The 24,179-nt window shown below is 43.7% G+C and overlaps 1 protein-coding gene across 2 annotated transcripts in view; it reads left to right on the top strand.

The window, feature by feature from the left end:
* Positions 1–23,861, top strand: part of LOC310721031 (catenin alpha-2-like) — a 28,079-nt gene extending 4,218 nt beyond the window's left edge. Inside the window, exons 2-4 of one of the 2 annotated variants that reach the window (XM_083532234.1) lie at positions 3,854–3,960; positions 23,271–23,466; positions 23,810–23,861. In XM_083532234.1, the coding sequence (XP_083388360.1) occupies positions 3,859–3,960; positions 23,271–23,466; positions 23,810–23,850 (339 nt within the window). In that variant the 5' untranslated portion in view covers positions 3,854–3,858 and the 3' untranslated portion in view covers positions 23,851–23,861. Of the gene's footprint in view, positions 1–3,853; positions 3,961–23,270; positions 23,467–23,775 lie in introns of both variants that reach the window. The other variant, XM_083532235.1, reaches the window with a different exon arrangement.
* The last annotated feature ends 318 nt before the right edge of the window (positions 23,862–24,179 follow it).

Genomic DNA, 24,179 nt, shown 5'->3' on the forward strand with positions numbered 1-24,179 from the left:
CCTGTCTTATGTATTTACATTTTTTTCCACATTTCTACATTCCTGTATCACGTAGTAAAGCAGGTCTTGGGTGGAGATAGATTTCAGGTGGAGCTTTGACTTTGGTGAAGGTTCAGGAGTTGATCTGGGATTATTTTCTCCTGCTGGATCTTGATGAATTATTTTTGAGAGAAATGATTGAGTCTGGCTTTTCATTAGTTTGAGCGGCAGCAGTAATTACAGACGAGAATAATTCAATCATCTGCTGCGTTCAGATCTTTTATTCTGCTGCAGTCCCAAAGCCGAGAAACGAGCCGGCTGGTGGAGAAGCTTCATTCATCACCGCTGAAACAACCAGAGAGCGTTCTCCTCCTCTCCTCCTCTCATCCTCTCCTCGCTCTGTAAGGTGCTTCATCTCCAGCTTTATTCTGAGTCTGATGGAGACGGAGGGACGGGTTAAAACAGGGAGTGAATAACAGAAGAAAAGAACTTGTGGTCCGCACTTTTTACTCATTCTTTCTTTTTCTCTGTTCGTTACCTTTTCTGTCATGTTCGGTTTTCCTGCTATTCCTCTTTTCTCTCTTCATCTGTTTTTCTTTTTCCTATTTTTCTTGATTATCTTTTCTTTCTTTATCAAACAGATTAGTCAAACAATAAAAAATTGTTTTTGTCATAAAAAGAAAGAAAGAAAGAAAGAAAGAAAGAAAGAAAGAAAGAAAAATAGTAATAGTAAGCAGCTGTAAATAAAGGGACTTTAAATTCCAGTTGATTAAGAGAAGGAAGGAAAGAAGGAGTGTTGGTTTGTTGGTCAATGTGAAGTGGTTTGTTTGTTGGTCAGTATGTTTCTTGTATGTTTTTTTGTTTAGTTGTAAAGTTGGTTTGTTGTTTGGTTTGTTGTTTTTGTGTGTGTGTGTGTGTGTGTGTGTGTGTGTGTGTGTGTGTGTGCAGTTTCTTTGTTTGTTGTTTGGTTTGTTGTTTTTGGTTGTTTGTTTGTTTGTTGATTTGTTGTTTTTGTTTGTTTGTTGGGTGGTTGAAAGGCAAAGGAAGACATGGAGTAATACAGACACTGATTGACATTAGATGTACAGACCCTTTGCCCAGATAGAAACTGCCTGAACAACAATAGTTTTTATTGGATTTATATTTAAACTAAACCTTTTAACAAACAACAACAACAACAACTAAACAATGCTTGAATGTTAATATCCATATTTCACAAAGCTGCTAAACATTTCAGTTCAAGAACAAGTGACATTTTGCACAAAACTCAACATCCAAACAAGTCACAAGTCCATTAATCTGTTGTTGTCCTCAGCCTCTGTTCTCTTCCTCCTGTCTTTCCTGCCACCAGCCGGACCACATCCGAACCCCGAGCCACATTCAGCCATGTTTTAATGCCGGAATCGATTTCTTTTCTGTAGCCGCAGACGTCAGGTGGTTTCTCCTCACAGCCGCTGAAACATACATGTAACATTTAACTTTCCACTGATCTTACATTAATACTAACTCTATAATTAAAAAGCAGCAAACTAAATTTATAAAACTTTAATGATCACTAACTCGCAGACTTCACGTGCTTTGCTCGAGTTGAGAAGAACACGACGGTTAGTGAGGTGCAGCTTCAACAGGGCATTAGTTCCCGCCCACTTCTTTAACCGCGCTCTTTAATGAGAAGTAGTTTCCTCATTAGATTAGGAGTTTAAGTACTTGAAGTCCACAGTGCAAAGAAATAATGAGAAGGAGAACGAAAGTCTGTAGGACTAAGTCAGGATGAGAAGAGCCTGGAGAGCTGGAGGTAGCAGAGCTGAAGATGTTGAGATGTTTGTTGGGAGTGACGATGATGGACAGGATTAGAAATGAGTTTATTAGAGGGACAGCGCATGTAGGACGTTTTGGAGACAAGGTGAGGGAGGTGAGATTGAGATGGTTTGGACATGTGCAGAGGAGGGACATGGGGTATATCAGTAGGAGAATGCTGAGGATGGAGCCACCAGGAAGGAGGAAAAGAGGAAGACCAAGGAGGAGGTTTATGGATGTGGTGAGGGAAGACATGCAGGTAGTTGGTTTGGCAGGTCAGGAGAGTCGGGGCGATACCTTAAGGCTGAGGTTGGGCCTCGTCTTGTGCATGAAAAGGTTTAGAGGAAATATGAAATAAGTTTAATATTATAGTTACTATTTATTTATGTAAATGAAAATGATTTGTTTGATGAAACGTTGTTGATGGAGAGAAATAAACCCACGTTGTAAACAGGAATATGAGAATCAGCTGTGTGTGTGAAAATATTATCACCATACATTCTACGATATCTGAAATTACATTTGAACTGCCATAAACACGGTTCCATCTCCACAGTAACCGGGCCATGTTCGGGTCACATGCCTCATACCGGTGCTGACTGAAATTAATCATTTTCAACTAAAATAAAGAAACAACAAAAGAAAGACACAGAAAAATAGACAAATGTTTGGGTTCACTGTACTGTAGCTCCATTGGGAAAGCCACTGGTTATACAAAGAGTTGTGCTGCAGTGTATGTGTGTGTGTGTGTGTGTGTGTGTGTGTGTGTGTGTGTGTGTGTGTGTGTGAGTGAGTGAGTGAGAGTATGGGTATAGGTGTGTGGGTGTGTGGGTGTGTGTGTGTGTGTGTGTGTGTGTGTGTATGTGAGAGGGTGTGTGTATGTGAGAGGGTGTATGTGAGAGGGTGTGTGTGTGTGTGTGTGTGTAAGTGAGGGTGTGTGTGTGTGAGTGTGTGTGTGTGTGTGTGTGTGTGTGTGAGTGTGAGTGAGTGAGAGTGAGTGAGAGTATGGGTATAGGAGTGTGGGTGTGTGTGTGTGTGTGTGTATGTGAGAGGGTGTGTGTGTGTGTATGTGAGAGGGTGTGTGTGTGTGTGTGTGTAAGTGAGGGTGTGTGTGTGTGAGTGAGTGAGTGTGAGTGAGTGTGAGTGAGTGTGAGTGAGTGTGAGTGAGTGTGAGTGAGTGTGAGTGAGTGAGAGTGAGTGAGAGTATGGGTATAGGAGTGTGTGTGTGGGTGTGTGTGTGTGTATGTGAGAGGGTGTGTGTGTGTGTGTGTGTGTGTGTGTGTGTGTAAGTGAGGGTGTGTGTGTGTGTGTAAGTGAGGGTGTGTGTGTGTGAGTGTGAGTGAGTGAGAGTATGGGTATAGGAGTGTGGGTGTGTGTGTGTGTGTGTGTGTGTGTGTGTGTATGTGAGAGGGTGTGTGTGTGTGTGTGTGTGTGTGTGTGTGTGTGTTCTCTGGAGGCTGTGCGATATTTTACACTCCCTCGCCTGACTTCATCACTGCATTGTCTGGAGCCTTCACTGATTGTGTTGGAATGTTACAAAGGACTGCTAGTGGACTGGATGGAATGTCCATTTGTCGTGGCGCTTACAGTGTGTGTGTGTGTGTGTGTGTGTGTGTGTGTGTGAGACAAAAAAAGAGTTTGTAAGAGACAAACAAGTTCATACATTGTATTTCCCTATTGTTCATACTGTATCCAACACACACACGCACACGCACACACACACACACACACACACCTACACCTACACACACACACACACCTACACCTACACACACACACACAGTGGCGGCACTCGGAGGTGTGGTGATATGACCGAAAATATCAGATCACAATACTGGAAGAAATTGAGTATCAGACGTCTGGAAAAGCATGGACAGAAGTTTTTGGACACCTGGTCTTGTGCTTTTTGAACATCCCATTCCACATTTAGAGCCCATTTGCTCTTATAAGAAGCTCCACTCCTTTGAGAAGATGTTCCTCTAGATTTTGTAGAGATTTATTCAGCCCTAATCAATGTCCCAATACTTTTCTGAATTTCTCACACACATTCTCAACACCTCTTTCTTCTCGTTCACAGCAATCATGACGAGTGCTACGTCCCCCATCCTGCTGAAATGGGACCCCAAGAGTCTGGAGATCCGCACTCTGACCGTGGAGAGGCTGCTGGAGCCACTGGTCACGCAGGTAAGACTCACATTTTATTCCTTTATAATGCTGAGAATGGAGAAGAAGGTGGAGCCTGGATAATAGTGTGAAGAACATAAAGGCATCTGAGGTTCTTCATGGTGTCTAGTCTGGTTGTAGTGAGACCTGAGGATCTGTAGGTTATAGTACAAGTAATTGAGACCTGGAGATCCCCAGGTGACAGTAGATGTTTTTCCAGACTTAAGGATCCTTGAAGGTGACAGTAGTTTTTCAGACATTTGCACCTGGAGTATGTTTGGTGTATTTTGTTTATGAACCTGAATGTGATTGAAAACGATGTTCAGGACAACTAATTGTAGAAGGTTTCTAACTGACGTGATGGCTATTAACTTGGACAATTTTGACCTCTGCTGGAGAACGTGCTGTCTGAAACGTTCAGGTTGTCCCACAGTAAACTGGTTTGTGTCCTGTAACTGGTGTTTACGTTTCTTTGATTTAAAAGTGTCTCTGGTGCGTATTTTCTTCCCTTCTCCATATTTGCCATGAAAAATATTCATGAGAGAGAGAGAGAGAGAGAGAGAGATACAGTAAACATCTTGTATAAAAAAGGACAAACTTAAAAAAGAAAAAGGGGACATTAAAATTCCTAATGATTATAAGAAGGAAAGACGGAACGTGGGTTGGTTAAGGGGTGATAAATTTTGGTTTCTTGGTTTATTGGTTAAGAGGCAAAAAAAAGACATGAAGGAAGACTGATAGAAAAGCATGTGGTCTGACAGATGTTTTGTTTTTAATTAAAATGATAGAAATGAATTATTTTCAGCTGAAAGAAAGAACAAATGACAGACAGACAGACAGACAGACAGACAGATAGAAATATATTTAAGTAAGTTAGGTTTAGGTCAGCAGAGAAGGTCTTGCTGGACCTGACAGCCCACTACTGGGTTTAAGTAGTAAAAAGATCGATCAAGATTATATCTAAGTGTTTAAAAGCCATGACATCATACACATAAATGAGCGAGAAGTTTCATATTTGCTGTAAATTCAGACCTCTGATACTTAATTCTTAAACCCAAGATCTTTTCTTACACATTTCTTCTAAACAAAGTGTGTGTGTGTGTGTGTGTGTGTGTGTGTGTGTGTGTGTGTGTGTGTGTGTGTGTGTGTGTGTGTGTGTTTATATCTATATTGAACACAGTGTTATGCTTATGTTCAGGATTGAAGTGGTGATCTCCAGGGTGTACTGTACTCGCTCACCTCATCATCGCACCCAAAACAATTCACGCAATTATTCTTTGTAAATCGCCCACATCATGTGCACGTTTTGTTCAATCGCACGCTTGTTATTTGGGACGTATCGACTTCTTGACGTCCTCAGACGGCGCCGCCGTTCTGATTTTCTGTACTTTCGCTCCAGACTTGTCAGGTTTTTTTTTTTTCAGTTTAATGAGCGTCTGTGGGAATGGATCGCTCCCAACCATGTAGCAGAACAAAGTAAACAGGCCGATAAACAAAGCGAGAGGGTCGGCCATCTTCCCCGGCTCGGAGAAACGACTCGTGTCGGAACGGATTGATTTCTATGGCTTGGCTTTTGAAGTAATGCGATCGACTTTGTTTCAAGGAGCTTTAAATGAGGCGTTTTGTTTTTTCTCCCTCTGTCTTTCACTCTCATGCCTAAGGCAATTATAGCGCCATAAACAGCTCCTTTTACAATCTTCAGCAGTCTAATGTCCATTTATTTTTAGTAGCGTCATCAGAGAAATCTGATCATGAGAGAACAATACGTTATATATGCTACAAAACTTTATTTCGGCTTTTCCCATTAGGGGGCGCCACAGCAGATCATCCGCATGTTTGATTTGGCACATGTTTTTACGCTGAATGCCCTTCCTAACGCAACCCTCCCCATTTATCGGGGCTTGGGACCGGCACTGTGAGGGACCCGGGGTTGGTTCCCTGACTGGGGATCGAACCCGGGCCGCAGCGGTGAGAGTGCCGCATCCTAACCACTACGTCATATATGCTACAATGCACACTATATTGCCAAAAGTATTGGGACACCCGACTTTTCCAGCCCCCAAACTGTTTTCAGCACACAAGTAGATACAACATCTTCAGATGAAAAAAACATTTTCCCTTCACTCTAACTCGGAAACGCAAACCTGTTTCTGCATGACATAAAGCGCACCAAGAAAGCTCCATGAAGATCTGCTTTAGGTGAATTGGAGTGGAAGATCTCCTGCTATAAGGCTCCAACCATATTGGAATGAACTGGAACTCTGACTGCATCCTGGGCTTCCTCTTCTCATCTTTATTAGTACTTGAGTTTACTGACACCCTCATGGCTGAAGGGCAGAATCTCCACAAATCTCCAAAATCTCCAGAATTCCTTTGTCTTGCGTTTCATGGTTCTGTCCCATGGACGTTTTTTCTTAAAATCTTGACGCATGACGATTCTAGGTTTGGAATCTCATCTACAAGTATTCTTCTGAGGTTTAAACTGTAAGTGAGATATCTACCATACATCCATTCCCACTGAGGTTTTTCTTTCTCCTAATGTTTCAGCAAACAGGCCAGCTCTCCTGACAACAATTCCCTCAAGCGCACAGTTTTGCTAGGTCTGCATTATTGGGGAAAATTGGACAGCTTGTTTAACATCTGTCGAATCTGCCACAACACCATCCATCTTTCTTTCAAGTCTCTATGGACCACCTCTACCACATGCTGCTGTAACTAGGGATTGCTGTGCTCATAGATGTGAACGGGTGCAGGGACATGATCTGGACACCTGACCATAAAATTTGTATGTGCTTCTTGTAGTTCCCATTTGCTGTTATAATGAGCTCCACTCTTCTGGGAAGATGTTCCACAAGATTCTGTGGAAATTCATTCAGCTACAAGGTTGTTAGTAAAGTCAGGTGGTGATGTAGGTGAGGTGAGGAGGCCTGGGATGCAGTCAGCATGAAATATTCATCCCAAATTTCTTCAATAGGCACTTTTGGTGTCATCCTGAAACAGTTTTGAGTCTCAAAGTTCAAGTGAAGAGCATCCAGAGACATCCAAAAATTTAAGGAAGAACCACATACAATTGGGAAATTTAGGTATACCAAAACTTTTGGTCCTACTGTGAAGATCAGCTCGAGACGTGAAAGGAATGTTCTTCCAGACCCTTCTTCAGCATTTAGAACTGTGCACACACTTTATTCATACTTCATCCTTAGCTTCAGCTTTTTTAGCGTTTTGGAACGCTTTGGAGGGCCGGTTGGACACAGTTCTCTAATCTTTCGATTTTTTCAGAGGAGATCGATCGGGTTAAGGTCAGCTTTCTGGCCAGGCAGTTTCATTACCAAGAGAATCAGACTGCCTCCTTCCTTTCCAATTATCTCTTCTGCTGTTTGTAGGTTTTTTGGAAGTCAAAAATTAATAGCTTTTTCTAAAAGACAGAGAGAAAAGAAGTAATCAAGGTGACCAGCTTGATCAAGTGCTCTGACTTTTAAAAGGCTTGACTTCAGACCTATGAGGAATAAAATAGCTTAATAAACTAACCTGAGATATTCACTGCAAAAACTCCTCCTCGAGTCCAAACTTCTTACTTCTAGTTATAAAAATCTTATTGATCTTATTTGAAGAAGAAAACACTTCAATAGCAGATTGTGTAACGTTATTACGATTGTTTTAAGATTGTTTTTTTTTTTCCTACCCAGTGAAGCGTAAAGTTTGTTATTTTAGCTGCAAATTGAGCTTCATTACCATCAGAGGCGTCATTCAAGGCCTTGTATCTTTTAAGACTGTAGCTGTAATAACTGCTTTTATGTTGGCCAGAAAAAAAAATCACTCAATAATCACACGTAGGACTTCATTAGAATTATTTATTCCAAATGCTTGTTTTATGTCGACGTCAACAGATTTATTTACAATCTAATAACAAATTATAAGAGTGCAGTATAAAGTCCACACACTCCAAACATTATCTATTACGCTTATTATTTTTGGAACTTTGTTTTTTATATAAAGTATTTATGGCTTTTTATTACAGAAAGTTGTTGTGTAGTTTGATTTCAGTTTCTCATGTTGAAGATCTTTGTTATATTTTATACTGCAATAAGTTGAAGTATTTTGAGAATCAGTAAGTGATTTTGCTTTGTGTTTGAATCGTAGCTACTGTGTGTTACAGCACAGTCTTCATCAGAATAAATAACTGCTGATAAAACGCATGCAGGCGTGATCATGATTTTTATAGTAATCTTGTTTTTAATTGAAATGATGTGTGATTTTGAGAGAGAATATCTCATTCTTAAATTAAGAGCTTTGTCTCTTGTTTAGTAGCTCTGGTTTTAAAGATCTTTTCACACAAATAAAAAAAAAAAAATGTTTAGCTAAAAAACAATTGCTATTAAGTTAGTTAGAATAAATCAACTGCTTGGAATAAGTGTTTTAATGCTTATTTGAAGACATTTTTTCATCTTATTTCAAGAAATCTTATGGAATGTAATTTCTCACTGCACTCACAGATCATTGGACTTGGACTTTTTCTTGGATTTTCTTAAACCAGGCATTTATTTCTCATATTTAAACAGTTATTTTATACAGTGTATATATATTTTATTGGATTTGTCCACAGCTGGCAACCTGCATGTCACAAGAGTAATGTTAGATTTGTTGGTCATGAGAGAATCCGATGAAGGAATTATGACCAGCAGGGAGTTCTGATTGGGAATTGCACATGTCGTGGTTGATACTGTTTTGAACCACTATTTTCTTACAAAAAGTGGAAAATGTGGACAAACATGTCAAGATTTATAGTAGAAACACATACAATTTTCCAAATAAAAACTTTTAATGAAGATGAGGAGCCCTGGAGGAGCCATGGAGGAACCCTGGAAGGCTTTGTTAAAACCAGGAATCTGAACGAGTTTTTTCTATTCAATCTCCTATGCAGCTCATCCTCTACAAACCACGTGCTGCATCGCATCACGGAAAGCCGACTCAGCACATTTACCGTGTCCCAGTTCACTTACTATCCGTCCTAAATAGTATCCAAGATTAGAAGTAGTGTGTCCCAAATCATAGTATGTTAAAAGGAGAATCCCAGAGGTACCTACTGGTCTTCTATTGCCATTTTTAAAAGTATTAATCTATACACATGGTTTCTAGCTAATATTACCCACAAATCCTTGCTGGAGGGAAGAGAAGGTTTATGACCTACAAACACGACGCAAGAAAAACATACCGATCTGATGCTCAGGTGTCCACAAACCTTTGCTTATAGTAGATGCTGCTATTGCTGCAGATCCACACATAAAGCGTGTAATAAAAAGTGCTTTCACAGGAGAGTCGGGAGAAAATCATTTCTGCTGAAAAGAGGAGACATCAGCATTTTCTCCGCAGGCTCTTCACAGTCCCAGTGGTGCTCTTCTTCTCCATTTGGACTTCAGGCTGAAGCTATAAGAGTCAGGCCTAAATGAAGCTGCCAGATTTAAAGAACCACCAGCATCCACTAATCTTCCTGTCAGGCGTGGGGATGTGGGATGGGGGCATGTGGGAATATGGGAATGGGGGCATGTGGGAATATGGGGATGGGGGGATGGTGGGAATATGGGGATGGGGGGATGGTGGGAATATGGGGATGGGGGGATGATGGGGATGGGGGGATGTGGGTATATGGGGGCATGGGGATATGGGGATGGGGGATATGGGTATGGGGGATGTGGGATATGGGTATGGGGATATGGGGATGGGGCGATGTGGGCATGGGGGGATGTGGGGTTGGGGAAATGGGGGGATGTGGGATATGGGGGGGGGGGGGATATGGGGATGTGGGGTTGTGGGGTTGGGGGAATGGGGGATGTGGGGTTGTGGGATGTGGGCATGGGGGGATTGTTGGCGTAGGGGGATTGTTGGCATAGGGGGATGTGGGATGTGGGCATGGGGGGATTGTTGGCGTGGGGGGATGTGGGCGTGGGGATGTGGGCATGGGGGGGATGGGGGGATGTGGGATGTGGGCATGGGGGGGATTGTGGGCATGGGGGGGATGTGGGATGGGGGCATGGGGGATGTGGGGTTGGGGGAATGGGGCATGGGGGGATTGTTGGCGTAGGGGATGTGGGATGTGGATGTGGGCATGGGGGGATGTGGGATGTGGGCATGGGGGGATTGTTGGCGTGGGGGGATTGTTGGCGTGGGGGGATGTGGGCGTGGGGATGTGGATGTGGGCATGGGGGGATGTGGGATGGGGGCATGGGGGGATGTGGGGTTGTGGGATGTGGGCATGGGGGGATTGTTGGCGTGGGGGGATGTGGGCGTGGGGATGTGGATGTGGGCATTGGGGGATGTGGAATATGGGGATGGGGGGGATGTGGGGTTGGGGGAATGGGGGATGTGGGCGTGGGGATGTGGATGTGGGCATGGGGGGATGTGGAATATGGGGATGGTGGGGATGTGGGATATGGGGATGTGGAATATGGGGATGGGGGGGATGTGGAATATGGGGATGGGGGGGATGTGGGATATGGGGGGGATGTGGAATATGGGGATTGGGGGATGTGGGATATGGGGATGGGGGGTTGGGGGAATGGGGGATGTGGGGTTGTGGAATATGGGGATGGGGGGGATGTGGAATATGGGGATGTGGGGTTGGGGGAATGGGGGATGTGGGGTTGTGGGTTGGGGGAATGGGGGATGTGGGGGATGTGGGCGTGGGCGTGGGGATGTGGGATGGGGGCATGGGGGGATGTGGGATATGGGGATGGGGGGTTGGGGGAATGGGGGATGTGGGGTTGTGGAATATGGGGATGGGGGGGATGTGGAATATGGGGATGGGGGGGATGTGGAATATGGGGATGTGGGGTTGGGGGAATGGGGGATGTGGGGTTGTGGGTTGGGGGAATGGGGGATGTGGGGGATGTGGGGGATGTGGGCGTGGGCGTGGGCGTGGGCGTGGGGATGTGGGATGGGGGCATGGGGGGATGTGGGGATTGTTGGCGTGGGGGGATGTGGGGATTGTTGGCGTGGGGGGATGTGGGGATTGTTGGCGTGGGGGGATGTGGGGATTGTTGGCGTGGGGGTGTGGATGTGGGCATTGGGGGATGTGGAATATGGGGATGTGGGGTTGGGGGAATGGGGGATGTGGGCGTGGGGATGTGGATGTGGGCATGGGGGGATGTGGAATATGGGGATGGTGGGGATGTGGGATATGGGGGGGATGTGGAATATGGGGATGGGGGGGATGTGGGATATGGGGGGGATGTGGAATATGGGGATGGGGGGGATGTGGGATATGGGGATGTGGGGTTGGGGGAATGGGGGATGTGGGGTTGTGGAATATGGGGATGGGGGGGATGTGGAATATGGGGATGGGGGGTTGGGGGAATGGGGGATGTGGGGTTGTGGGATGTGGGGTTGGGGGAATGGGGGATGTGGGGGATGTGGGCGTGGGGATGTGGGATGTGGATGTGGGCATGGGGGGATGTGGAATATGGGGATGGGGGGGATGTGGGATATGGGGGGGATGTGGAATATGGGGATGGGGGGGATGTGGGATATGGGGATGTGGGGTTGGGGGAATGGGGGATGTGGGGTTGTGGAATATGGGGATGGGGGGGATGTGGAATATGGGGATGGGGGGTTGGGGGAATGGGGGATGTGGGGTTGTGGGATGTGGGGTTGGGGGAATGGGGGATGTGGGGGATGTGGGCGTGGGGATGTGGGATGTGGATGTGGGCATGGGGGGATGTGGGATGTGGGCATGGGGGGATTGTTGGCGTGGGGGGATGTGGGCGTGGGGATGTGGATGTGGGCATTGGGGGATGTGGAATATGGGGATGGGGGGGATGTGGATGTGGGCATTGGGGGATGTGGAATATGGGGATGGGGGGGATGTGGGGTATGGGGGGGATGTGGAATATGGGGATGGGGGGGATGTGGGATATGGGGATGTGGGGTTGGGGGAATGGGGGATGTGGGGTTGTGGAATATGGGGATGGGGGGGATGTGGGGGATGTGGGGTTGGGGGAATGGGGGATGTGGGGGATGTGGGCGTGGGGATGTGGGATGTGGATGTGGGCATGGGGGGATGTGGGATATGGGGATGGGGGCATGGGGGGATTGTTGGCGTGGGGGGATGTGGGCGTGGGGATGTGGGATGTGGATGTGGGCATGGGGGGATGTGAGATGTGGGCATGGGGGGATTGTTGGCGTGGGGGGATGTGGGCGTGTGGATGTGGGATGGGGGCATGGGGGGATTGTTGGCGTGGGGGGATGTGGGCATGGGGGGATATGGGCATGGGGATGTGGATGTGGGCATGGGGATGTGGATGTGGGATATGGGGATGGGGGCATGGGGGGATTGTTGGCGTGGGGGGATGTGGGCGTGGGGATGTGGGATGTGGATGTGGGCATGGGGGGATGTGAGATGTGGGCATGGGGGGATTGTTGGCGTGGGGGGATGTGGGCGTGTGGATGTGGGATGGGGGCATGGGGTGATTGTTGGCGTGGGGGGATGTGGGCATGGGGGGATGTGGATGTGGGCATGGGGATGTGGATGTGGGCATGGGGGGATGTGGGCATGGGGATGTGGGGTTGTGGGATGTGGATGTGGGCGAATGAGCATAAAATAAACAGAAAAAAAATATAGAATGGTAACAGAACGAGAGCGAGTGTGTGTGTGTGTGTGTGTGTGTGTGTGTGTGTGTGTGTGTGAGATGGTTAATGCAGCTCAAAGGTAAATGTCAGGAGATAAAAGCTTTCAGCTGAGTGAAGTTTAAAAGCCGTTATTTTCTTCTCACTGTGACTAAAACATCATCGCTGCCCTGCATCAGCAAACCTCACTCATATGGAGTGTGTGTGTGTGTGTGTGTGTGTGTGTGTGTGTGTGTCATATGATGTGGATGGAGCACTCAGATGAACAAGGAGGCTTCATGCTTATAACCTCATAAACTCATCTCTTTACACACACATTCACACTTAATACAACCATGTGACACGCAGCTTCTATTCTTGACATACATATTAGTGATGTAATGTGTGTGTGTGTGTGTGTGTGGGGGGGGGGGGATCTGTGAGTTCACGCTAATCTCAGAACAAAAGGCCGTGATGAAAAAGCGAGATATGGAGGAGCTTCAGCTTCAAAAGTGCTGACTTTGGCGCTTTGCTTTTGGTTAGTGGCATTTAACTGCACTCTGTGTGCAGGATTCCCTCAGGACCATCTCACCTTCTTCTATTGATTGTCCATTATCAGGTGTGAGTGTGTATAAAACTGCAGCTGATTGTTTCAATTTGGTTCATCAGGAAATTTCATCATGGTTTATCTGGAGATTCCACCAAATGGTTCCTTTGTGAGTAGAACCTTCCAGAGAAACTTCTTGGATCTTTCATGTAGAGCCATCCTCAGATTTCATCGTGGTTCATCAGGAGATTCTGTCATGGTTCAATAGGAGTTTCCATCCAGAGTAACCTAAAAGAGCTTTCATGTAGAGCCTCAGCGGTTTTGAATTGAAGAGAATTCCATCCATAGGTTGGGCATCATCAGGAGATTCCATCATGGGTTTTCAGGAGATTTCATCATGGCTTTTAAGTAGATTTCAAAAGAGGATTCCCTCCAGCGTTACCTCATGGATCTTGAGCCATCCTCAGCAGCGGTGAGTGGTTTTGATTTGAAGAGAACTTCCTTCAGAGGTTGGGGGTATAATGAATCCAGTAGATTCAGCCACGTTCTCCAGCTGATGTATTGGAGTTCTTCAGATTTGTATGGTTCATGGAATCAGGAGGTGATTGCAGCATGTAGTCGAGGCAATGCCTCCCTGTTATTTAATTTCTATAAAGTTTACTGAGCTGGAAATGTTTACACCATTTCAGGAGGTCCACCGTACGTCCTGGAAAACGTTTATATCCTCGTCACAATGAGTGTGATGTTCAGCGTGTCGACTGAGTGTGTGTGACGGATGGATGCATGAAATAATTATTTTTTTTTCACCATGTAGGAAAGTGTGTGTCCCGTCCTCACACACTCCTCCGCCTGAAACATCTATGTGAGGAATACCGTCTGCATCTGCGACGTTAATTCACTAAACCGGGCAGAGAAACGGCGTTGCTTAGCGACTAGCAGGAGGCTCCTGACTCACGGTTTTTCTTTAAGTTCTGCCTCGCCTGTTTATTTACCGTCGTTCCTTCAGCAGGTGTGTTATCGAAGCTGAGCTGCAGGAGGCTTACAGAGATGCTTTAAAAGGAATGAAGGAAGTGGGCAAGAGACAAAAATGGTATTCTTTGGCAGTTGTAGATTTTAATTTGCTCTCAGTGAAGTGTCCGAGATCCTGATGAGACGATCTGAAACGTTCTGAGACGAGGTAAAAGTTCATCAGATTTCATCTGGTTCATCAGGAGATTAACGATTCTGGTTTTCTACACTACCATGTCCATATGTCAAGTGTATCTCAAGATGATTGGTTCACTCAATGTCATGACTCAAAGTCACACATCCACCACCTGCTCGGTCTCTAGCCCTGAGTTTTAACAGTTAGCCATGAAGCTGTAGATATGCTTCTATATCAGTGCTTTTCTAACTCACCAGTTCTCCTTTTGGTTGGATTCTAACAAACGTTAGCAAATGCAAATACACACCTGACACACCCGACACACCTGGGTTACTGTTACTTCTGCCTTTCTACTATTCCACTCATGGTAACTGTAGAAAACGTAGACGACACAAACGGGTTCCTTCATGTTTAGTCTTTAGTAGTTGTTAGCTACTAGTTAGCGGACTTATTGGCATTACATGAGAAATCATCAGACACGTCACCAAACCATATCAACAAATTACAATCGTTTCTTCAATCTTACTTGATCTGAAGTGATGATCCTTCTGTCCAGCTGGTTTTATTGTGTTTAAACTTGAAATTAGAGCATATTTTCTTTTTGTCTTCTTTTTGTTTGTAATCGGGACCTAAAGGGTCTGTAATAAAACGATAGAATGTTTTCTATAATCTTTCCGATTTAAAGGATGTCGTGTAATTTCTTTTCTCCCAGTTTGAATCGGTCTGATTTGAGAAGTCGTGTCCTGCTCCTCAGCTCCCTGGAGCACTACGGCGTGGTCCGAGTTTCATCGCCGGCCGTCCCTCAGCTTTATTTATTCATATTCTGGAGTTTCTATCGGTGGGCTTGTGGTTTTTACATGACAAATTAACATTTTGTGTATACATATCATTTGTCCTTTTATAGAGTCGAGTGCAAAAGTTTGTACGCCCTTCCCTGGTTTGTGAATGTGAAGCGTTTGTGTTTTAACATTTCATATTCTTTCTGAATCAAGACCACAATCCAAAAACTGCAGATGATCAATATTTAGAAAAGAAAAGAAAAACTATTGTTTTTGTGATCTTTTTTTTCCACTCTACTATAAACTCATGATGTCCTGATGGGGTGCACTCAACTCTGAAAGAGCCTTATGATTAAGCAGAAATGTAAAATAAATAAATAAATTAATAATAATAATAATAATAATAATAATAATTATAAATATTTCCCACTCTGTGAGTCTCGTGCTTTTTATTTTTTAGTTTTAGTGTTCCTGAAGGATGCAGAGCAAAGCACCAGCAGGAAGATTTTATTTGTTTTGTCATATTTAGGCTCCAGCTGTTCATGAGCTAACCTTCATCTTAAACCCTCACACTTCCAGCTGAGTTTTGATCTTCTGCTCATGGTATGAAAGCTCCCCCGGTTTAAACTTGGCTTTCTTCCTCCGTGATTCAAAACATGCCGCAAAAAAACAATTCCCACACGGCTCTCGGCTAACGCAAAGCGACAAACACAAGTCATGACATGACAAGGGGGCTTTACTGATCTTTAATCTTTTAATGCCATAGAAAATACAGATTTAGTCACGTTTCCTTTGCTTCAGTTTGGTCCTGTGTGGAAAGTTTGGTCTTCGAGTTCACTGCAGTAGGATTACAACATGCATATTGTACACATTTTTATTTCCGGAAAATGAAACAATTCGCATTAAAATGTACAAGATATCGTGTGGAAATGACAGGAAATTCAAAACAACGAGCGTGTGTAGTTAATGTGACTCAGAAGAACGAGTCGTCTGAGTGATTTGTGTATTTGATGTGACTCAGAAGAACGAGTCGTCTAAGTGATTTGTGTATTTGATGTGACTCAGAAGAACGAGTCGTCTAAGTGATTTGTGTATTTGATGTGACTCAGAAGAACGAGTCGTCTGAGTGATTTGTGTATTTGATGTGACTCAGAAGAACGAGTCGTCTGAGTGATTTGTGTATTTGATGTGACTCAGAAGAACGAGTCGTCTGAGTGATTTGTGTATTTCAGTCTCTGTAGGTTATGTACAGGAAACAGAATCGTTGTTTACCTCTCCACTCTTCTAATTCGAGTCGTTCTTTCTTTAATCATGTGACTCACATTGACTCTATGCAGTGCATTACACAGGAAACAATTTGACATTTAGTGCACATGTGCTCTTATAATTGTCTCCATTCTTCTGGGAGATTCTTTTAGCCACAAGGGTGTTAGTAAAGTCAGGTAGGTGAGGTGAGGAGGCCTGGGGTTCTTCTCCAGTTTGTTCATATGATCAATAGGGTTGATGGTCAGAGCTGTATAGCAGGAGAACCTCCACTCCAGCCCATGTTGATGGAGCTGGCTTTGGGTGCCATGCTGAAACTTTAGTGTGGCAGGAAGTTTTTCGGTTGTCCCTATACTTCTGACCATATCGTGTAGAGGGAAAACTTTCAAACAGACTTTCAGAAAAATTTGGATGCACACACACACACACACACACACACACACACACACACACACACACACACACACACACCTCTTTTCTTTGAACGTTTTCCACGCCGCTCATGCCGGCGGCCTCGCTAAAGCCCATCGTGTCATTTCTGCTTAGCAGGTTAGCATGATAGTTTACTGCCATGATGCTAATCTGCGACGCTGAGGACGCTGGATCCTCTCCTCTCTTCACACTGCTGGTTTTAATTAAACTGGCTGCAGTAAGATAAGCTAATCCAACTTCACATGGTTTGTCCTCTCTTCTGAGAAGGAAGAGACTCAACCTGGAGTAAAAAGATTTAAGTTAAACGACGTGAGCGGAGACGTGTGTGTGTGTGTGTGGGGGGGGGGGGGGGTTGTAGCGCTTTCTTCAACCGTATGTGACCTGATTCACGGATACCTGAATTTAAATGTGGTTGAATGAATAAATTGAATAAATCCTTCACAAATCTCTTTAAAATCTAGTGGAACAACATCTCAGAAGAGTGGAGGTTCTTGTAAGAGCAAATGGGATATAAATGTGGAATGAGACGTTCAAAAATAAGCACATACCAATTTTATGTTCAGGTGTCCAGATACTTTTGACCATATAATGTATGGTTTGTTCAGACTGGTAGATTATTAGATTCACTAATTCAAAACAAAAAGTGTGCATCGGACACGAAATGGCATTTAAGACTGATTTATTTATATATAATTATCAGTAGACGCTTCTAGTGTGTGTGTGTGTGTGTGTGTGTGTGTGTGTGTGTGTGTGTGTGTGTGTGTGTGTGTGTGTGTGTGTAAGACATGTTAGAAGTCAGAAGACATAAATAAATTGATGATTTGCTGTCTGTCTGAATTGAAGTAATAAAAGTGAAATATCTGTAACATGCTGAATTGCAGAGAATCATATTTTTTCTACTGAATCATTTTGTGGTGAATCGAATGGAAATCGAATCTCACGGATCGTAATAGGAGGGGAATCACGTCACGTCACGTCACGTCACGGCACATCACATCGCTGCTTCATATGGATCTTTAGTGTATCATATCGTTCGCTGTGCATCGAGATGCAAATCACCTTGGACTCTGCTATGAAAATGCACATCCTTGATATATATATATATATATATATATATAATATTTAATATAATATAATATATAATATAATATCATATAAATATTTAAATATACATACAAAATATTTGTCATGTTTTCATGTTCACTGAAAGACGTACTGTAAGACCTTAAACCCGATGGCACAGAACCTGCTGTAATAAGAAATCATAATGAAGGATAAAAATATCAGTGCTGCAGGTTTCTTCTGACCTTCCTGCCCTCCAGAGTTCTCTAATCCCGGAACCTTTTCATGCTCTCTTACTGCGTTATTTCTGAGAAGCCAGGATTTGCTGGATCAGTGCTAAAAATGGATGTACACTATATGCACAAGAGTATTGGAACGTCTGACTTTTTCAGTCATATATGTTTCTTCTTCATGCTGTTACCACAAAGTTGGAAGCACACGATTGTATAGGACCTCTTTGGATGTTCTCGGATGAAATTTTCACTTTTCTTGAACTAGGAGACACAAACGTGTTCCAGCATGACCCAATGTGCACAAAGCCAGCTCCAGAAAGATCTGCTTTGATTGGGTTAGAGTGGAAGATCTCCTGCTGTAGAGCGTAAAACCCGACTCTGAATCCCAGAAACTTTCCCCATGTAAATATGATGGTTTTATGAACACAGTTATTATTAATATTATAAAATAGACGATCTTTACTCGAGTATGATGCACTGATTAGGTGAATGGCAGTTTAGTAGAATTTGTTCTGTGCTCAGGGGTTACACACTCGACATGTATAGACCTGTGAGGTGTTCAGGAAAATCTTATTTCCACTCCTTATAGAGAGAATTTCCAAACCATCAGTAGAGCAGTGATGCAGAAAGACAATGATGAAGTCTTACTGACAAGATAATCATACATTTTTTCTCTCTCTCTTTCTCTCTCTCTCTCTCTCTCTCTCGCTTTACTGACCGCTATACCCAAGTCGTAGTTTTTACATGTTATTGCCTTGTTATGAAGTGCAGATGCAGTTCTTCACAGTCCAGAAGAAAAGGTTAAGTGCATAGTGTTGTTTACAGTGGCCTCAGGAACAAACAGAGCACTTTTAGAGCTTAAGGTCACTTAGCACATTTGCATGCCATTCATTTTCTCACACTGGTCGAAAGATTCTGGCAATAAGCATCAACGCTAACATTTAACATGACATTTAATTAAATGCGATGGTGTATAATCGCTCATCCAGAGCACGAAAATCTCACAGCGACTGCAGTTCAGTGGTTTTTACAATGTCCCATTGCCAGAAGATTCAGATTCGTACAACAAATAATATTGCTCCTTCACACTCAAAGCACTTCTAGCTGACTGGCATTAGCTTTAGCACGGTTCTCCAGTCTGGGCTTCACCTGTAACAAGGCCAGTTGTGACACCTTGTCTAATCCCAGTCAAGTATTTTTGATTAAATATCTGATATTTTTTTAAATAAATTTGGATGTTGAGAAATTATTTTTTTTTAGATTCTAAAATGCTTTCACAATGACTGGAAATGAACGCAGAATTCACTGTTTGATGATGCAGGTTCTATTTTCAAATCATTATTTAAGAACTCGTAAACAGAGCTCATAGAGCGAGAGAGAACTCGGAGAGAGAGAACGTCTCTAGGTTATGTATGCAACCCTAGTTCCATAAGGCAACGAGACGCTGCCTCGCAACGATTTGGGAACGCGACTGCGTTGTCCACGCTCTAAAATAATGTGTGTAATCAGTCAGAATTGGAGGTTTGCGGTCACTGGTGGGGTGACATCACAGCCAGGAAGCTATAAAACGCACATGGAGTGAAGCCGACACCAACTTGTGTAAGAGACAAGGAAGCACATGCAGGGATGTTGGAAGTGTGGCAAGGGGATGCAGCGTCTCGTTCACTCAGGGAACTAGGGTTACATACGTAACCTAGAGACGTTCCCTTTCAGAACGAGAGTCCAATACCGCCAGACTGACCAGGCCCTGACTAGTGTGCATTAGCACAGCTATGGACAGAGGTGCCAAAGGTGGCACAGTGGTCAAGGTTATAAAACCTGACAAAGGTCAGCAGAGTGGACCAGCCCTCAGCGTCGCAGAGGTCTTGGAGGGACTTAGAGGCTGCCACACTCCGGGTGGAATGCTGAAAGGAGCGGAGAGACTCGTAGGAAGACACAATAGCGTCGATAATACACCTGCGAAGTGCCTGCTTATTAGCAGGAAGGCCTCTTCTCGGAGGGCCTTAGCAGATGAACACTTGTTCCAACTTCATCCAAGGACTCGTCCTGTGGACGTAAGAGTCCAGTGCTCGCACCAGGCACAGCCTGGTTAGCTTCTCTTGGTCTGGGGTCTGAAATGAAGGAGAATACAATGCCTGGAGCCTAACAGGTCTTGGGACGACTGAGGGCACCTTGAGGACGTAACCCGCTCTAGGGCCTGTTAATTACCTACTCTCCTCAGAAAGCAGATAGCCAGCAAGAACGCAGTCTTGACTGTAAGGTGCCTGCATGAAGCCTCGACCAGGGGTTTGAAGGGGGCTCAGATAGAACCTCCAACACAACGGAAAGTGTGCTTAACTTTATCCTGTGCCTTCATATTGACAAAAAATAGACACAAAATTTACACAGAGCGCTTCATGAACAAACAGAAGCTATCGCCGGCTTTACTCCATGTGCTTTTTTTTGTAGCTTCCTGGTCGTGACGTCACCCTGCCCGGTGGTTCTCAAAGAGAGCTAACTCGGAGAGAGAAGAGAGCTCATAAAGAGAGAAAACTCAGAAAGAGAAAACTTATGGAGAGAGAAAACTTCATAGAGTGAGAATTCCTCCTCCTTCATCTCAGACGCTGGCTCTTTCCCACAGTGTGATCCAGACAGCTGTCTGGCATCGGCTGTCTGAGAACCTGGCAAAGTGTGAGAAGCTTACGAGGAGTGAATACTCTGGGGGGGAAAAAACGTTTTTTCTAAAAATCCTTAAAGGTGAAGGGATGTGCACTTGGTTGTACAACTATTCAGGTTGTTACTCTATGTGACTGTGTGACAAGAGAGACAGAAAAAAAAATACAAAAAGACAAGTGAGGTTTGAGATATTACAAGTCTTGTACAAGCAATGGACATCTTTGTGGAGAAATCTTTGTGGACACCAAACCATAAGATTGGTACTTTTTGATTGTGCTTTAAAAAAAAAAAAAACATTCCACATGCAGACTCATTTTGCTCTTATAATGACCTCAAATCTTCTGGGAGGATGTTCCAATAGGTATGGTAGTTTGCATGTGGAGATTCATTCAGCCACAAAGGTTTTAAATAAAAAAATCTATAGCAGGAGATCTTCCACTCCAACCCATGGAAAGCAGATCTTCATGGAGCTGGCTTTATGCATTTTGGGAACAGGTTTGGGTCTCCTAGTTTAATTGAAGGGGAAATGTCCTGATATCCAAAGACTTCCTAGACAATGGTGTATCTCCAGGTTTGTGGTAACAGTTTGGGGGAAAAACCACATCTGCCTGAAGAAGTCAGGCACACTGATACTTTTGGCCCTAGAGAGAAATAGTATATAATTAATTAGGGATGGAGTCAGGAGTTGAAGATCAGCATAACTGTAATGGAGACTTTTGTACATCACGACACCAGAAAGTGAAACGACAGCAAAGCCACTGTAAAAAGAAGAAACAAAGTTGAGGGGTTTAGTTTAAAGGGCATGAAATTGAATGTCTTTCAGCTGGGAGATGTGTTCTCCATCTCCTGTTTATCCCTCGCTCCCATTCAGCACGTCGTGAAATCAGATTTTCACACCTCGGCTCCTCGCAAACGGCTGAAGGACATCAGGAGAACTTTGGAATGCTGCCGTTCCATCTTGGTGTTAATGGGGTGCAGGATGAGAAATCATGTACAGAAAAATGAAAAAAACAGGTTTTTGAGAGACACATGCATGTTCTTTTGGTTTCTATGAAACAAACTCGGCCATGTAACGGTATAAAATCCTCCTTTACACACTTTCAGCATTCGGACAGTTCGTTTCCCCAAACATGCAGCTGAAATACTTTGCTGTGCCTCTTGTAAAACTTGAGATGTTCTTCACTAGTTGCAGATTTCCTTACGATCCACTTCATCTCGGAGCAGTTCAATAGGATTTAGGTGTGGTGACTGGGCAGGCCGTTCCATAGCGATCACCCTAGACGCCTGTTTGCTCTCTAAATAGCACTTACAGAGCTTGGACTTACGCTTCGTACGCTTCATCATCTTGTTGTTTGTCCAATGAGCCGCAGTCCAGATGGAATTGCATGGTGGTGAAGAACGGATTGGTTGCCATGTTGGTTCAGGATTTCTTTCACCCCATTGGAATAAGTCTCCGACCTTCCTTGGTCCAAAACCATTGAGCTTCCACCATGTGTGACTGTGGGGGTGAGGCAGTCTGCTAACATCTTCTCCCCTGTCCTCCGTCTAACACAAGTTCTCCTCTTAGAGACAAATGTGTCCCTTTTGGACTCGTAAGAAACACTTAATATTAGTTTTTTTCTTCCCATGTCCCAGCGATGTTTGAAAGCTTGGGTCATAGCACAGGGCCCTAGGAGCACTGAGGGTTAAGGGCCTTGCTCAGGGGCCCCAAGAGTGGCAGCTTGGCCGATATCAGGGTTTTAACTCCCCTCCGTCATTTCGATTAGTAACCCAGAGCTTCACTTTATCTGTCTGAAAACCATTTTCCACTCATTCACGTGCTTTTGCCTTTAAACTTGTGTGTTTCATAGAAACTAAAGGAACATGTATGTGGGGCCATGTTTTAGGTGTTTACTGGTTAATTAGCCCAGTTTTTTTCTTCATTTCTTGTATAATTGCCTGGAAGACTTTAGCGGAATGGGATTTTTACATCGTAATGTACTGAGAATAAAAAAAAAACAAAAATGGGGTAAAACCGATAATGGAGTCATTCCAGTTTCCCCTGTGGCTTATTTTATTTTAAATAGAAAAAAAAAAAAATAGACTTGATTATAGTCTTTAAACTTACTTCTTTTATGCAATTTTGTTATACGAACACAACAGCTGTGGATTAACGCTCATTATCACAGACGAGCAAAGTCTCGATTGCTATATACTAGATATTTTTGGAGTTGCTACACGTATGCTAAACATTAGACTTGCCACAAATTGACACAAACTACCAGTAATTTAATGAAAGTTAATGTATTTTGCTCGCCATAAAAGATGAAATCATCGTGTTCACAATGCTAATCTAATGTGTGTCTGAATTGAGCTAGCATGGATGAAGTCTGGATTATTTCCAGGTGAAGGTGATTTGTTAAAATCTGAATGTACTGCAAACATCCTAGCGATCAGACACTCCTGCGTAGGAGTTCAAACGTTTGCCAGCAGCATCTGAAATCACAAATCCAGCTGGAGCTAGCATTAGCAGGAAAAACTGTTCATCCATGCAAAAGTGAAGTGTTGAAAAGCAGCATGTCTGTGCAGAAAAGTAAAATTTCTATTTTTCTTGTTTGTGTCCAATCTCGGCCCCGTAGGTCACCACTCTGGTGAACACCAGCAACAAAGGACCATCGAGTAAGAAGAAGGGTCGCTCTAAGAAGGCCCACGTTCTGGCCATGTCTGTAGAGCAGGCCACGCAGAACTTTTTGGAAAAGGGTGAGCAGATCGCGAAGGACAGCCAGGATCTGAAGGACGAACTCATCACCGCCGTGGAGGAAGTCCGTAAGCAAGGTGAGCGCTCTCTTCATGACCTTTTAGGTCCACGTCACGTGACTGCTCGAAGGCGTATGAGCCTCAGCAAAATCCATCAAAAATGTTCTCCATATAGCAGATTATTTTGTGTGTGAGTGGAAGAGGCTTCTTTAATGTAGGCGTGACCGAGAAATCCCATAAAAAGACCTCACAAAACCACCAACTAATCATTTATTTATTTATTTATTTATTTCTTTAATACTTTAATACGTTCTTCTTTTTATAAAGATCCCATTCCACATTTAGTCTCCATTTATAGTGCTCTTATCGTGACCTCTACTCTTCCAGGAAGATCTTCCACTACATAGTCTTTTTGCCACAGGGGTGTTAGGAGGCCAGGGGTGCAGATCCCATTCATCTTAATACTGTTAGAGGTCTATAGCAGGAGAATCTTCTCATGGAGAGCTACTTAATGCTAAAATCTTTCTTTCTTTCTTTCTTTCTTTCTTTCTTTCTTTCTTTCTTTCTTTCTTTCTTTCTTTCTTTCTTTCTTTCCTTCTTTCCTTCTTTCTTTCTTTCTTTCCTTCTTTCTTTCTTTCCTTCTTTCTTTCTTTCTTTCCTTCTTTCCTTCTTTCTTTCTTTCTTTCTTTCTTTCTTTCTTTCTTTCTTTCTTTCTTTCTTTCTTTCTTTCTTTCTTTCTTTCTTTCTTTCCTTCTTTCTTTCCTTCTTTCTTTCCTTCTTTCCTTCTTTCT

Source organism: Silurus aristotelis (assembly GCF_946808225.1).
Source record: "Silurus aristotelis genome assembly, chromosome: 27".
Lineage (NCBI taxonomy): Eukaryota > Metazoa > Chordata > Actinopteri > Siluriformes > Siluridae > Silurus > Silurus aristotelis.